Source organism: Aphelocoma coerulescens, chromosome 3 (genome assembly GCF_041296385.1).
Source record: "Aphelocoma coerulescens isolate FSJ_1873_10779 chromosome 3, UR_Acoe_1.0, whole genome shotgun sequence".
Lineage (NCBI taxonomy): Eukaryota > Metazoa > Chordata > Aves > Passeriformes > Corvidae > Aphelocoma > Aphelocoma coerulescens.
This window is the reverse complement of record NC_091016.1, coordinates 25,890,706-25,905,496: the sequence shown is the minus strand read 5'-3', so window position 1 is coordinate 25,905,496 and position 14,791 is coordinate 25,890,706. Positions and strand designations below refer to the sequence as shown.

Here is a 14,791-nt window from a genome sequence, read left to right as displayed (position 1 = left end):
ATTAACAAAATGTGGTGTCTTCATATACTACTGACTGTAGCCAGCAGCAAATCCAAATTGTGTAGCTCTGGGCACAAGGGACCACAGGAATCTTTTATCACACGAGATCACAGAACTCAAAAGTCGTTAAGCTGTTCATGCAATGACATGCAATCCATATGAACCCCTTCAAATATGTATTAAGAGCTGTCCTCAGAGTATTCAGACTTGCTGTCCTCTACTGCTCTAAATGCGCATTGGTTGCAGAACTTCAGTTCTACCAGTCAATCAAGTTCTCATTCCTAATCTGTGGGCATGCACGGGCAGTGTGCACTATATATCATATGATCATCTTATCATGTGTGACTCTACTACATCAGCTTAATTTGTTCTGTCCTTTTGCTATTCACTCTGTCAGGTATTTCATGATTTCTCTTTATCACCTCACCTTGTTTTGTCTTCTCTTGCTTCAGTTTCCATTTTTCTTTCTTGAGCACATGTGAACACATTCACATCAATTATTTATGGGTTAGCTGATATACCTCAATTATATGGACCTAACTTATATAGCTAAAGTAAGAGACCTGTCTTCTCAGACAACAAATACCATCAGCATAGAAAGCAAGGGCTTCCAAAGGTGGCAAACTGCATCATTTACCCTCTTGTTCTGCATTGCCTCTCCTTATTGTCTACAGCAGGAACATTTAAGAGAATCGCAGAATCACAGAATATCTTGAGTTGGAAGGGACCCATCAGGATCATCAAAGCACAACTCCTGGCTCTGCACAGGACCATCACCAAGAGTCCCACCATGTGCCTCAGAGTGGTGTCCAAACACTTCCTGAGCTCTGTCAGGCTTGGTGCTGTGACCACTTCCCTGAGGAGCCTGTTCCAGGGCCCAAATATCCTTTGAGTTAAGAACTCTTTTCTAACACCCAACTTAAACCTCCCCTGACACAGGTTCTGGCCATTCCCTTGTGTCCTGTCACTGGTCACCAAAGAGATCAGTGTCTGCCTCTCTTCTTCCCCTTATGAGGAAGTTTAGACTGTGATGAGATCTCCTTCCTCTGCTTAGGGCTTTTCATCCTGGAACCAAAGCATGCCAGAGGGGCATAGCTCAGATGATACATTGCAGGAGATCTCTTTTTGTTTTTTATTTTTTAATGTTTTTTTTATCTCCAGCAACTTCAATAAATAATGATCTCCAGTGACTACTGTGTGCTTTTCACCTTACTTATTGTGAAGAAACACTGGCTGGCCTAAATCTTCATTATGTATAACAGAGATGGACTTTGCAGTCTCTTATGCAAGAAATAAAAAATAAAAAATTTGACTGCCTCCTAGGCAACTCTCAACATCTTCTCTTCCTCCTAGTGCAAGCCAAACACTTTTAAAAGGCCTTTAGTAAGAGCTCTCCATACTGGAGTTGTACACTGGCCCACAGAACTGAAATGTAGCCACTGCAGAGAACATGCTGGTGACTGAGATGTCCTGCTGTATGCAACTCACTGGGCTGCAGACAGGTTCTGGGGTGTTCAAAAGCTAAAGTAGAAATTTTGCTATCTTAAAACTTGTCCAAGTCATGGTGGACTTTCTCAAGCACTAGAAAAATCACCTTTCTCATTTGGGAGATATCCCTCTGATCAAAAATTACACCGTGTGGATTGCTATCAGCCAATATAACTTTGTAAGTCCTAAATCTACACCCTTAGAACCCAGCAGCTGTAACTGGGGCAGCTTCAGGTAACTGTAACCAATGTCTTTGCAACTCCCAGAGAGTTCAAAGGCTTGCCATATCTACAGGGAAAACCTAACCTGTATTTCCTTTATTATACCTAGAAGATTTCATTTTATTTCTGAATGAAATGAAATTCTGCTCTCAGTTCAATGGTACATACTGACCTCTCAGTTCAATGATCATTACACTGATTTCAAGAGAGCTATCTTAAATTTACATTCAAGTTACTGAAAGCAAGCTCTAATCCAGAAACTTCAGCAATTGTTTCTATCTGTAGATATTCTGGCAGTAAATAGTCTGATGCTATACTTACCAAGATCACTGGAACAAATATCTTTTATTGATGCATGTTTAGCAGGCTTAAAAATATTCATAGTTATGTATGTTATTGTTATCTGGCATGGGCAGGTTAGACTTTAAAAAATGCATGGAATCAGTTACTAGTGCCACAATCATGTAAATGGAAGTACTTAAAAATTCTTTACTGCATTTTTTTCCTTGCATTAAAAAATACCCCAAACCTACTAATCTGTATATTAAGACAATTCATTGTCAGATACAACAGATTTTTATGGCAGCATTTGCTAATTTTTCCTTAATAATTTCCAATAGCCTCCTATTTAACTAGGCATTTATCATAAATAAAATATAATATGCAGATATACTTTAAAATCATCAGCTTGTGTTACTGGAACTCTACTGACTTTAAAAGTGGATATGTTGATTTACAGGTATTGCTGTCAAGTATGTGTGCACACAGACACACACACACTTGTATTTTTTGCCTATGGACACTTTATGCTTTGGTGAAACAAAAAAGACATATATTCACTGAATAAAATTCAATAAGAACATGTACACACACATCTATTTCAACAGAATAAGAGATATGGGAAATCTCCACCGTTAAATTGTACTTTAAAAAGTCAAAGTCTGTTGGTTAGCAGGGCCAGGAATTAAGTGTACTTCTGCAATAAACTGTCAGAATAGGCAGTTTCACAAGAAACATGTTGAGACCTTGACAAAAATACTGCTTAGACCCAATGACAATCATTCAGTCTTAAGCAATTGAGCTGAATATCCTTTCACAGATGGCAGCTCTCCACAATGACACCACTGAGTCCTCTGTCACCACTGAAAGTTGGGTGGGTTTTTTTTAAATGACAAGGGTTGTTGGATACTGGGGATACATCAGCATGTATTCTTCAGCAGTATCGACACAAATGGAGGAGGACATTTAAAGGAAAATAATTTTGCCCTTGGAGACATGGAGTTCCTAAGTGAACTATGGAAGTTTGTTTCAAGCTAAGGAACAAGATGCTGTATCACAGCCAAAGAGGTGAACTGTTTCTCAATCTCAAGTATTTTAATTGCATAAACACTGGCAGAAGCATTATACTTTAACTTTCTTGTTCTTAAGTTTCCTTTGGCAACATCTATCTTCCACACTAACTTAGGGCATATCTGCAGTAAGGTTTTGCAAAGGGTAGCAGTTCATGCTAATGCACACAGACCATCCAAGCTCTATGCAGCAGGTGGCCTACATCTGTGTTCAAGAAGACTATACAGGAATGCATCACCTGTGTAGGTTTTCCACCCTACCCCTAACTCCTCAAAAGAGAATTTTAAAATTGTACACCTACTACTTTGCACAAAAATAATTTTTATATTAGTAACAAGTGATGCCTTTGAAAGGTACTTCTGACCTCCTTCTATGTGAAAACAAACACTGTGTGAACTATCAGACCAGGCCTAAATAATTACTGCAATTTGAACAAAATAGTCATAGGAGACTGGTTGCATTTTGACTATGAATGCAGACAAGTTCAATAATATTGTACCCACTTTTGTTAGCAAGCAATATAATGAAATAACTGAGTCTCAACAAGGATTTCTACAGGTAGATAACAGCTCTGGTGTCTCAAGATGAAGTTCCGAACTTATGGTTACTTAAAGGTAGTATGTTCATAGAAGCATTAATACCTTTGGAGTTTAAATGAATTTATCAGATAAATTTCTGTTCTGAATCATTTGCTCAGCTTCAAAGAAAAAATGTTTTATAATTGTGGGAAAACACATTTTCAGCTCAATGTTTTCTCAACATAGACAGCCGTCCATTTAGAGAAGGGACTAAAATGAAGTTGCAACACCAGCACTGAATATTTGCTAAACCAATATTAATTATCCTGCTACCTTGCACAAGAAAGCTAACAGCTCAGTTTCTTAAAAAAAACCCTGAAAATTGTGTTTTCTATTTTTATTACAAACAACAAGCTCAAATTCTGTCATATGTTTCTGCTTACATATTGAATCAGGTGCAAACTTCTGTCTTGTCAACTAACTGGCTGTACCTGTACACCGGCAGCTGTTTGCTAAATCAAGGGACTGTTGAACAAATTGTGGGGAGTGAGACTGCAGAACGTAGAGCTATTAACAACAAAAGTGATGGGATTGACAGTGACAAACCCAATTTCATACCAGTAGGTCACCACTTTGAATTAAACAAAGATCACTGGGAATGAAAAGTTCTGTGGTAGCTTGAGTATTCTCAACACAGAGATAAGACAACTGTCATGTACTATTAACTTCAACTTATTTTCTCTGATATGACTGAAATCAGAATCAAGTCCCTGAATATAAAGGAACACCACTTATAAAGCTGTACTTACCAGTGTATCTTAAACTAACCATATATTGCTGGAGGGATATTATATACAGAAATAAGATACTGCTTCACAAAATATATATGTAAACATCCATTTTTTAATGAATGTGTAAGACAACAGATACTTGATCCTTCAGGAGTTTTTACTTCAAAATAATACTAGGGAAGGAAATGCATTACTGCTATATAACAGAAAGCTAGATAACTTAAAGAAATTATGTACAATGGCAGCTGGACTGTTATTTATATTTTCTGCTAAAGGCAGTTAAGTAAGATCTGTGCTTACTGTCCTCTGCTGTAGTCATTGAAGTCCAGTTGCTATAAGCATCGCCATAACCATTGGAAGCAACCACTCTCATCTCATACTCAGTGTAGGGCTGCAGGTCTCTGACTCTGTGTTGTAAGGAAGCAGTAGGGCTGGGAAGCAAACTGCAAAGAAAAACAGCACGAGTTACTTCAGAACACATCCCAGCACGTCAAGAAAGACTACAACATTACATCTTGTAACAAGACCAGCCACCCTAAAGGTGAGCTGTATTCAAGGTAAGGGGACTTTTCCTGCTCAGCAGTGGATGGTGGTCTTGCTACGCTCTGCGTACTCTAAAACGTCACCAGCCGAACGCCTCCGCCGCATCTGGAGTCGGTAGCTGGGCGTGCCTGGGGCGTTGTTGCGAACTGGTGTATACCAGACAACCTGAAGACTGGTTGGAGTGGCAGATGAAAGCCTTGGAGGCATCATGCCATCTGGAGCTGTTGAAAAACATGGATGAATTAGAGCAGAGAAAACCATGGAGAACATATGCCGCGTGGAAACAAAATGCTCCATATACTGGAAAAACTGCTCCTCAGGATCAACAGTAATGTTAACATGGTCCATTTAGTTTAACATTTTCACTACTGAACAATGCTGATTCTTAATTTTCTTCTTTCCAATATGTGAATATCATCTTGCTAAAAGCAAACCTCCAAACACCAAAAGTAATTCAGAAGCAACATATTTTCTACCACCTGTTCAAATATTATCTACTTCTCCCTGTGCCCAGCTCTGCCACCCTGAGAAGGTAAGGAAATGCTCACAGAAATGTTACCCAGCATGAGTAAAATTGATCAGACTTTTTATCATTCAGATACCTTCTCACCCTTATAAATGAATAATAATTTAAAGAGAAAACAGAAGAAATATTAAGTTAAGAACATCTTTAAGTAGAAATCAAAATAGATTCTCTAAAGTCTCAGTCTCTAGCCCACTGTTTTAAGGAAATTAATTTTTATGAAGTCCAAGGAACTGCAGATCAAAATGTGTCAGTAATGATACCACCAATGACCTTTAACTGCTGCAAATTTCACTGCATGCAGTAAAAACAACTATGCCAATTTACACCTGTGAGTTTATGGCTTTGTTTTTTCTTTAACAAGAAATCAATCTGTTGAAAAAACTTTCTGTATTTAAACACATCTGTAACTTTTAAATATAACACATCTGTAGCCATTGCTCTGTAGCTCTTTTCTAGAGTTAAAACACTGAAAAGCTACTACCTTTGTCATTTAAACTCTTGTATAATAGTTTTGCTTTTCATGGTCCCGTAGTTACCATTTGCTTTTATCCTTTGGTCTTTACAACGGAAATTTTTCTTCATTGCTGTTATTTTCTTCTTGTCTCTAATGGAGAAAAACCAGCCTCACAGATCTCTAACTTAAAGTGTAGTTGTAAGCCTCAGGGCCTAAGCTGTAAGTTTTAAGATGAGCAAACAGTAATTTACAGTAAGCTTTATGATTTTCATTTACCACCTGTATATGAGGTGGTTACTAAGAGGGAAGAAACAGAATTTGTGATACACTGTCTGAGTCATTCTCTCCCTGAGACAGGTGAAAGGAGGCATTGGAAAAAGAAAGACATCAGTCACATGTAATAGTTTTTATTTATACTGATATATACATTAACAGATACGTGAACTAGCATCTGATATTTTTACTCTGATTATACATTTGGCGAACTTCAACATTTTTCATCTCCAGATCCAAACTGTATTACAGGAAAAGGCACAAGACATGTCATGCTCCAACCTAAGAGACTTGTTCCCTTTACATTAATTTCAAGGTCTGCCAGTTCTCATCCAAATTTTTTACTAAAAGCTGGCTTCTGGACTACTGGAGTTATTATCAGGTACTTCTGACAGTTGGCCCCAAGCCCTACAGCCCTCCTGGTTTTTTTCAGGACAAGATGAAATAGAACAGAATGTCCAGCTTCTCTCATTCCCTTCTGCTCCTCTCTGTCACTGCAAAAAAAGAAAACATATAATATGGGGGCTTGAGCCAGCCTGACTGCGTTTGGATGTTCCTTCCTGCTGCTATCTACATCTAAGCAATAAGGCTTCAGTAAATCCCAGCTAAACCTGAAAATCGCCCTGCTTTCAAATCCAGAAAATCTCTGAAACTACCAAAGTTCATGGTCTGCAAATCCCGTGCCAACACCTTCAAGGCCAATCAAGAGCCTGTGAGCACCTCAATTCAGAAGGAAGAAGGTGGCTGGTTTAACTTAAACAGCCCAATATCCCTCCAGCTGAGCCATGAAAAACAAACATTTGTACACCAAATGTCTCTGCACATGAAGTTCTCTCTCACAGTAAAATGGAGAATATACTTATTTACCTTACATAACATTGTTCTGTTTAGCAGCAACATAAGCACTGTTGGATTTGTGCTAGGAGAGATTTGAAAACTTACGGATGTAAAGTACAGTACGCACAGATAATCACGCATTATTTTGGCATCCTTTATAAGGTGGTTCCTGAAGTTGTTAACAGACAAACAGAGACAGCACAAGAAAGATGATGCAATTTACGTAAAAATCTTTAGTTGAGGGTTTTCAAGAGTTTTTCTAAGCTGACACCAACAGGAAGAGTCAATATCCCTTCAAACCTAGACATTTTAAACTAAAATGTCTGCAGCTTAAAATGAACCGGTTTTTTATGTTCACACAGAAATTCTACACAGCAAAAAATGCTACATCTAAAAATGGATCTAATTAGCCGACCTAGTAATTAAGCCAGGAAGTCAAAGTTCATGTTATTGAGGAGACAGTATGAGGCAACTCACTGAGGAGGCAAAAGCGTTAAATTTATTTGCAGTTCTGTCAGGACACATCACTTCACCTTTGTCTTTCATTTCCCAATCTGTTACATGGAGATAATAATACTTATCCTCCTTTGTAAAGCTCTCTGAGATCTACAAAGTAAAAGCTCCGATTAAGCTGTATGTATGTATAGAGGTGGCTATTATAGCGATACAGGAATGTTCATCAAAAAACAAAGATGTAGCTGTCTAAATGTCAATAACAATTCCACAGTGTGGATGTTATTTTAATGGCACAGGTAATCTCAGCTAAATGTTCAAATCTCTTCTACCAACAAAAGCACAGCATAGAGAAGAGTAGAAAATTTGGACAAATCTCTACTGTGAAAGTCGAGTGACCTGTAGAACAAGCCAAGCCCACTACTTTCAAACCAACGTTACAATATACAGCAATTGTATTTATCTGAAAGGCTTCCTATAGCCCACAGAGAATTTCCTCAGTGATGTACGAGTGAGTGTTCTCCAAAGAAATGGGGCAGGGGGGCAGGAGGGTACAGCAAATAAATTGTCAAGTCTCTGCTGAGTCATAATGAGAAAGGTGCTCTATTAAACTAATCACGATTTGCTCATTAAAACTGCAGAGCACTTACCCCCCAAAATGGTAATTCTAATTTGCACACAAAACATCCTCTGACTATTTCAAGCATTCCTCATCACCAAGGTCTTCAGTGTAACATTTCCCCCAGCTTAACCCTTTTTATCCAATCCATATTCCCGAGAGACTCCTTACTACCCAAGTTATAACTGGCAACAAGCAATAATTCTACTGTGAATTTCTCAACAGAAGAGCCATGTATCTATCAGCTTGATATATCGTCTTTAAGATGCAGTGTTGCTCAAAAATCTCCCCTCGAGCTTTAATATGACCCTCAGGGGGCAAGCACTCCACTTGCAACCTACTGAATCAACATCTAGCCCTGTAAATCCTCACTTAGCAGGGCAGAAAGTCATGCTTTGTATATCAAGAGACTACAAAGGCAGAATAAAATATTTAATCAGATGCCAATTCTAATCAAATAATTAATAAACAGTTCCACAAAACAATAAAAACTGAAGACTGTTTCAAGATGACAATGATATATTGTATTCCAGATACTCAGGTACATGCAGATGGATCGAGAAAGATCTGATCCCACTTCAGCCAGTAATCTGCTAAGCAGCCCTTGAAAAGTGTTTCAACTTTTTGCCTCAATTTCTTCACCTCGAACAACATATGCAAAAATAGTCAGCTTTATAAGTATTTGTTTATTTTAGGAGCAAGCATTGTGTGAAATGATTGTGCTTAAATGCTTATTCCATGTTGAAAGCTTAGTTTTTTCTGAGAGGTATTCATTATATTTATCATAAGGATTTATCTGAAATGTAAATTTTCTGAAAGTAGACGACTTTGAATAGGACTATAAAAAGGTGAACTACTATTAGGACAATAAATGATTATTTAGTTATAAAAATTTCTGCACTATTAATTTTTCATAAGAAGAAGAAAAAACAACAGAGCTCGATTACAGATCTATAAAATTGGTGCAAACTCACACCAACTTTGAAGTGAAGTGTCACCTCTTTCAACAGAGATCAGATATACTGACCCCAATGTATCCATAATATCTCCAGATAGGCAGCTGGAAGAGTTTGGAGCTATGAATACGTAACTCTACAATTTCCCACATCTGCACATAAAAAACATTTAGCATTTTTATCTTATCAAAATCTACTTCATACACATGGATGCAAATGATAACTGCAGGTATTTAACTACAGGGAAGGGGGAAAACAGGCTTTCTACCATTTGTACTAAAACAGCAAGGAAAAATTCCAGTCCAACTGCCTTTAGATGAGTGTCTTGCTCTGTCATGACTACTCTTCCTCTTTTCCAGGTTCAATTCACAGACCCCATTTCTTTATCTCATCGTAGTGCTTGTTTAGGTACTCCTGATTCATTTTCTATTTTAGGTGCCCATACTGAGATCATCTCATCATGGCACATTTTATGGCAATATGTTCTGCACACTGACGTTTGTTTCTTCTGATTTTCTCAGGTATGCCTGTTATCTAGTGGTTTGCTCAGCCCAAATAATTCCAGTCATTGCACTCCCCATAATTCTCAACTTGGGCGTATGCTTTAGTTTCATTTCAGAGAAAGAGAGGCCATGATGGTGGGCCATATGTCATCACTGGAACAGCATGCTAGTTACAAACCTTTATCTCTTGGCAAAGCAGAAGATTGCCTTTTTTGTTTCTTATCTTCATGGGTTCATAAAAATTTACTCTGGTTTGGTTTTTAACTCTTTGCCATTATTTTTCCTTCTCAGTGTACAGTGAATATAAGCAGTTGTTCTTATTTCATTTAATATATATGTGCAACCATGTTGTTTTTCACACTCTCAACGACTAGAGAATGCACAGAATATTCTTGTCTTTTCTTTCTGATTTTATAATTTCACTGCTGGAGGTTTTCAGTCTCAGATACAGCTCCACCTAACAGTACATACACCAAGGACGACGCACCCTTACTCAACGCACATCCTTGCGCTTTGGAACAGACAATCTATAAGGTTCATGGTGGCCCTCTTGCTTTCCCCTCTCTGGCACATTTATCTTGGCAAGAAAGAAAGCTGTGTTTTGGCAAAAAAGCAAATAGAGAGATATAAAGGCGTAGCTTAAAGCCTTCGTAAACTTAAAGTCCAAACTTGTTCACACCTCATGTTGAAATTTTCTTTTCAGAAGTATAACATAAACAGCATACAGAAATATCTTGTTCTCTTAATGATCTATCCTGTTTTATACATCTGCTCTCTGCTGTAATAGTAATTTCATATGAAAAGAAGTGGCTTTGTAAATCTATTCACTTTTAGCATTAATCTTTAATGTTACTTGTACCTGTGTGGCCCAATATAATTCAGAAAAATAAAAATAAGATGTTTGAAAAAAAATCTAAAATTTATCTTTATCTGGATTGATGTGTAAACTCTGTGGTTTTTTCTGTACTTTCACTATTTGGTATTCTAAGCTGCAGAGCATAATTTTAGTAGGGCCCTAAAAATCAACTTGGGCTTTACTCCATGACCTGCAGACCCAAAGTGTAAGACAATTTTCGTTTTGAAATCCCAAAGCAGGCTTACTTATTCCTCATTAATATTGTTCTAGCAAAAAAAAAAAAAACAAAAAAAACAAAAAAAAAAAAAAAAAAAAAAAAAAAACAAAAAAAAAAACAAACCAAAAAAACCCCAAAACAAACAAACAAACAACAACAACAAAAAAACAACAAAAAAACCAAACCCCAAAACAATCAGACCTTCCCTTCCTTTTAATGAACTTTTCTTCATGTGCAACCTCAACACCTGCAACCTGGGTGTGGGTCTCGAGTGAAAATACGTGTAAGAGATGCTCCTTTCCTGAATGTTACATTTTACTGAGGTCAACACTATAAAAATATATTACAGATTTGTCACCTCATCTTTCCATAAGAAGTAACCTGCCTTTCTTTCTCATGTTAGGTGGAGGTTTGTCCATCTTACCCAGCAAGAACTTTACTAAACTCTAAAAGCTACAAAAGAATGCCAATAAGCAATTAGCAGAATGATTAATGATTTTAATACCTGTAGTAAGGACATTGGCTAGAATTTATAACTGCCCAGTAAAACTAATTATTCATTAGACTGTTTAAAAGGATGGCTAGCCAATAACTGCCATATAAGAAAATTAATTTTTTTTTTAATTCTATGAAGAAAAACCATAAGTAATGGCATTACAAGATTAGGCAGAAACTGCAATTAAACAAACAGCTCCTGCTAGTTAATTGTGACTGGCTACTAGGAAATGAACTATCTCTGTGAAATAGCTTTAAGAAACTATCAGATCTGTCTGTTTTAACTTAAGGGGACAGATGTGGCAAGAGCAGAGGGAACAAGATCCTGTCTATCTTCATGCAACAACTTCAGCTTCCTGCATGAAGCAGCTTTAGAGATTAAATTCAGGAAGTTTTTTGGGATTGTGGGGGTTTTTTGTAGTAGTAGTCGTAGTAGTATCAGCAGCAGCAGTAGTAGTAGTAAATTACTTTTTTGTAGTTGGTTCTCTGAGGATCTGGGTTCTTTTGTTATTTTTTTTAAATAAAAAAGGTGAAAGAATCTGACATCATCAAATTCTTACAGCTTTCTTTACAATTAATATCTGGCATCAGACAACTATAACCAGAGGCCAGCATTGTACCTTTTACACTGATAGAAACATCTCTGGTGAGAGTCTTTAGATTGCTGGGGAGGAAACTCCTGGCTAAACTAAAATTTCTTTCTTAATATTGTTGCCACAATTTCAGAGAACTGCAGGATGGCTTTTACACTTATTGCTTCCTGTTTGAAACTAAACAGTTCTTAGATAGCTCTGGAAATCCAGAGACTTCCCAAAAGCAACAAAAAGAACCAGATTTTATCACCCGTGGTTGGGAAAAGCCCAGGGAAGAACGTTTAAACCTATGTAGCTAAAAGAACAATAAGGGAGAGACACACAGCAATCTCCAACTTCGCAGAAGTTTTGCAAAGACAGAGAATGTTTCCCAGGACACACAGAAATGTGTGTCCTGGGAAACAGGACATACAGCAGTGGGATTAAACTTCTGCAAGAAAGCTTTCAAATCTCCGTCAGACTAAACAAATGCTTATTGGAAATGAGATAACTTACAATTTTGAGGAAAGAAGATGGCACAAGTTGATTTCCCAATTAAATTTTTTTCAGCCTAATAGTTCTCTGAAGGAGATTCTAACATCATAGAAGAAGAGAAAGTTAAAAGAAAAAGGAAAAGACACAGAAGCGGTGATGTTACAAGAAGCATATGCATCATTCCGAAGCATAATCTGTTAAAAATTACTATTTAATATTGATTTATTCTATGACTGAAGGAAAAAGGATAACAAAGGATACTCAAAACCAGAAAGCACCAAGTGGACATGGCTTCTGCAAATGATTACTAGCTATACAGGGTTGTCAAGCATTGGAACAGACTGCCCAGGGAAGAGGTGGAGTGACCATCCCTGGAGGTATTTAAAAGGCTTGCAGATGTGGTGCTTAGGGACACGGATTAGTGGTGGACCTGGTCAAGTTAGGTTAATGGTTGGTCTTGGTCAAAATTAAAGTCTTTTCCAACCTAAATGATTCTGTAATTCTATATCTCCATCCAGTGTGGCAAAGGAAACAAAGGAAACACAGCAGCCTCAACTGAATGCTAAAGAAAATGAGACACTGGAAAACATGTGAAAGTTCTCATTAAATAAGAAGTCTCATTACATAAGACATCTCTTCATACTGCACTCCTGCAGTATGGATGTGCTGGAGGACTGTTAAAGAACAGGCTACCCTGTTGGTAGAAAACTCCAGCTGATGTGCATTTTTACAGAAGCCTCAGTTTATATATCCCTGTATGTACAGACTGGAGAACAGTGCAGGGGTGCAAATAAATTGGCTCCACAATAAAATTACCTGTAGTTATTTTTAATCCATAAATTTCTCCTCAGTACATAATGGATGGTGTGAAATACCACCATTTCTGATGGAAACTAAGCTTGAGAGTTCCCATAAATAGAAAATGGATCTGACAAGATGACAGATTAGTTGGTATTAGGGAGCCACTATGCACAGTGGGTGGTGCAGTCTTATTACATCTTGAATATCCTACAGGTGTCTGTGAGATCCAGGTCACTGGACTACCTTTTGGCCACGAAACAACTGCAGCCAGAACAGAATTTCTCCCTCTCAAATACTTGCCTTAATTGCCAAAAGAGGAAGAAAAGAGGTTCCCTAATGTTTCTGGTCCTAGTAATCAAGGCAACACAGAGTTAGCTTTTGTTCACAGCTACTACTTAATTCTTTATGATATATATGGTAATCACAAAGAGACTTTGACTCATTGTCAAAATGAGTCAAAAACTCTAACTTTAAAGAGTGGGAGTCTTATCTTTGCTTGCAAGAAATGTTGTTCACCTAAAGACAGTAGAAGTCATGCTGGCAGAATACAGAGTACATAATTCTTTGAAAACTGACTTCTTAAGGTGCCATCAAGTGTCTTGTAAAATTTTGCTCCCTGGAAGCTTGTTTCAGCAGCAACCATATTCTCACAAATGGAAGTTTAAAAAAGTCCAAATAACCTAAAAAAACCCCTAACAAACCATAAACTATTTTGCTCCAATCTTCACGCTATTAAAAAACATATTATCTTTTCCTGTTCACCTGAGTTGGACAAGGCTGAAAACAAAAATATCAAAGCAGCAATATCTATTAAGTAGAAACTCTGGTTTGTGTGTCAACTTAACCTGCTTCTCAATTCACTCTATGGCATTCAAAGCATATAGACTTTGAAGTAGCCTATATTCTCAAGTTTTCATCTGCAAAGTACAATACATGTCAGATTCAGACAAAATACCAAAAATGACTGTATATTTTATTAAAAGCCTATTTTTATTCTCTCTCTCTTTTTAACAAAAGTCTAATTTAGTTGTTGTTCCCTTAGGTACGAGGTACACAGTTCATAATTCATTTGATATAAAATGTCAGTTTAGATTTTTGCTCTTCTTTGATAAATGAGAAAAAAACATGTACATTTCAATTTCCTTCTACGAGGTTTCCCTAACAGAAGCCCCCCTTCCCACTGTGCTGCTCAAAGACCTTTGCGTTAAATTAAACATCAAGATTCAGAAACTGTAGGGAATGATATTTCCAAGACATACAGTACAAATACATGAGAGTGGGAAAAAAGGTAATGATTTTTCCTACCAGTAAAGTGATGTCTCCCAAAGAGCATCTTTGATCCCTGAATTAGTTCTCAGTTATAATTTAATATATCAAAACTGTCAGCAGCTTTCCTTGCATTTAAGCATAAAGTGATATAGTCAGCTCCACAAAGAGCAAAATACAACATTCAGGGGCTTTCTCCCCCCTACCCCCAACATGTGCTTGTGACTCTGAGGTCCATCAATATTAATGGAGAAAATCTGTGTGCATCAAAGGAAACAGCAAAGAATTAATTTAATTGTATCTGTCATCATTACTAGTATGGAGTGTTTTTTCCTATATAACAGAATCCTGCCATTGATCAACATGGAGAACTCTCGGGGGTGTGATCTGCACAATGGAAAAGAGAAGAATCGAAAATTTAGTTCTAGAAAAAAACTGATATAATTAGGAAAAATAACAACAAAACACTGTGTATTATTCTCATGTAACACATGAGGCCAAGGCTGACAAATCTGAACTACCACATTTACAAAGTAAACAAGAATTCTTATCACTCC

At 37.2% G+C, this 14,791-nt stretch overlaps 1 protein-coding gene across 1 annotated transcript in view; it reads right to left on the bottom strand.

Annotated features, from left to right (window-relative positions):
• The window catches only part of USH2A (usherin), a 388,199-nt gene that overhangs the window by 144,507 nt on the left and 228,901 nt on the right, over positions 1–14,791 (bottom strand). The window contains exons 38-39 of the mRNA XM_069009544.1: positions 4,982–5,132; positions 4,669–4,811 (exon numbers count right to left, since the gene is read on the bottom strand). Coding sequence (XP_068865645.1) covers positions 4,669–4,811; positions 4,982–5,132 — 294 coding nt within the window. The remainder of the gene's footprint in view (positions 1–4,668; positions 4,812–4,981; positions 5,133–14,791) is intronic.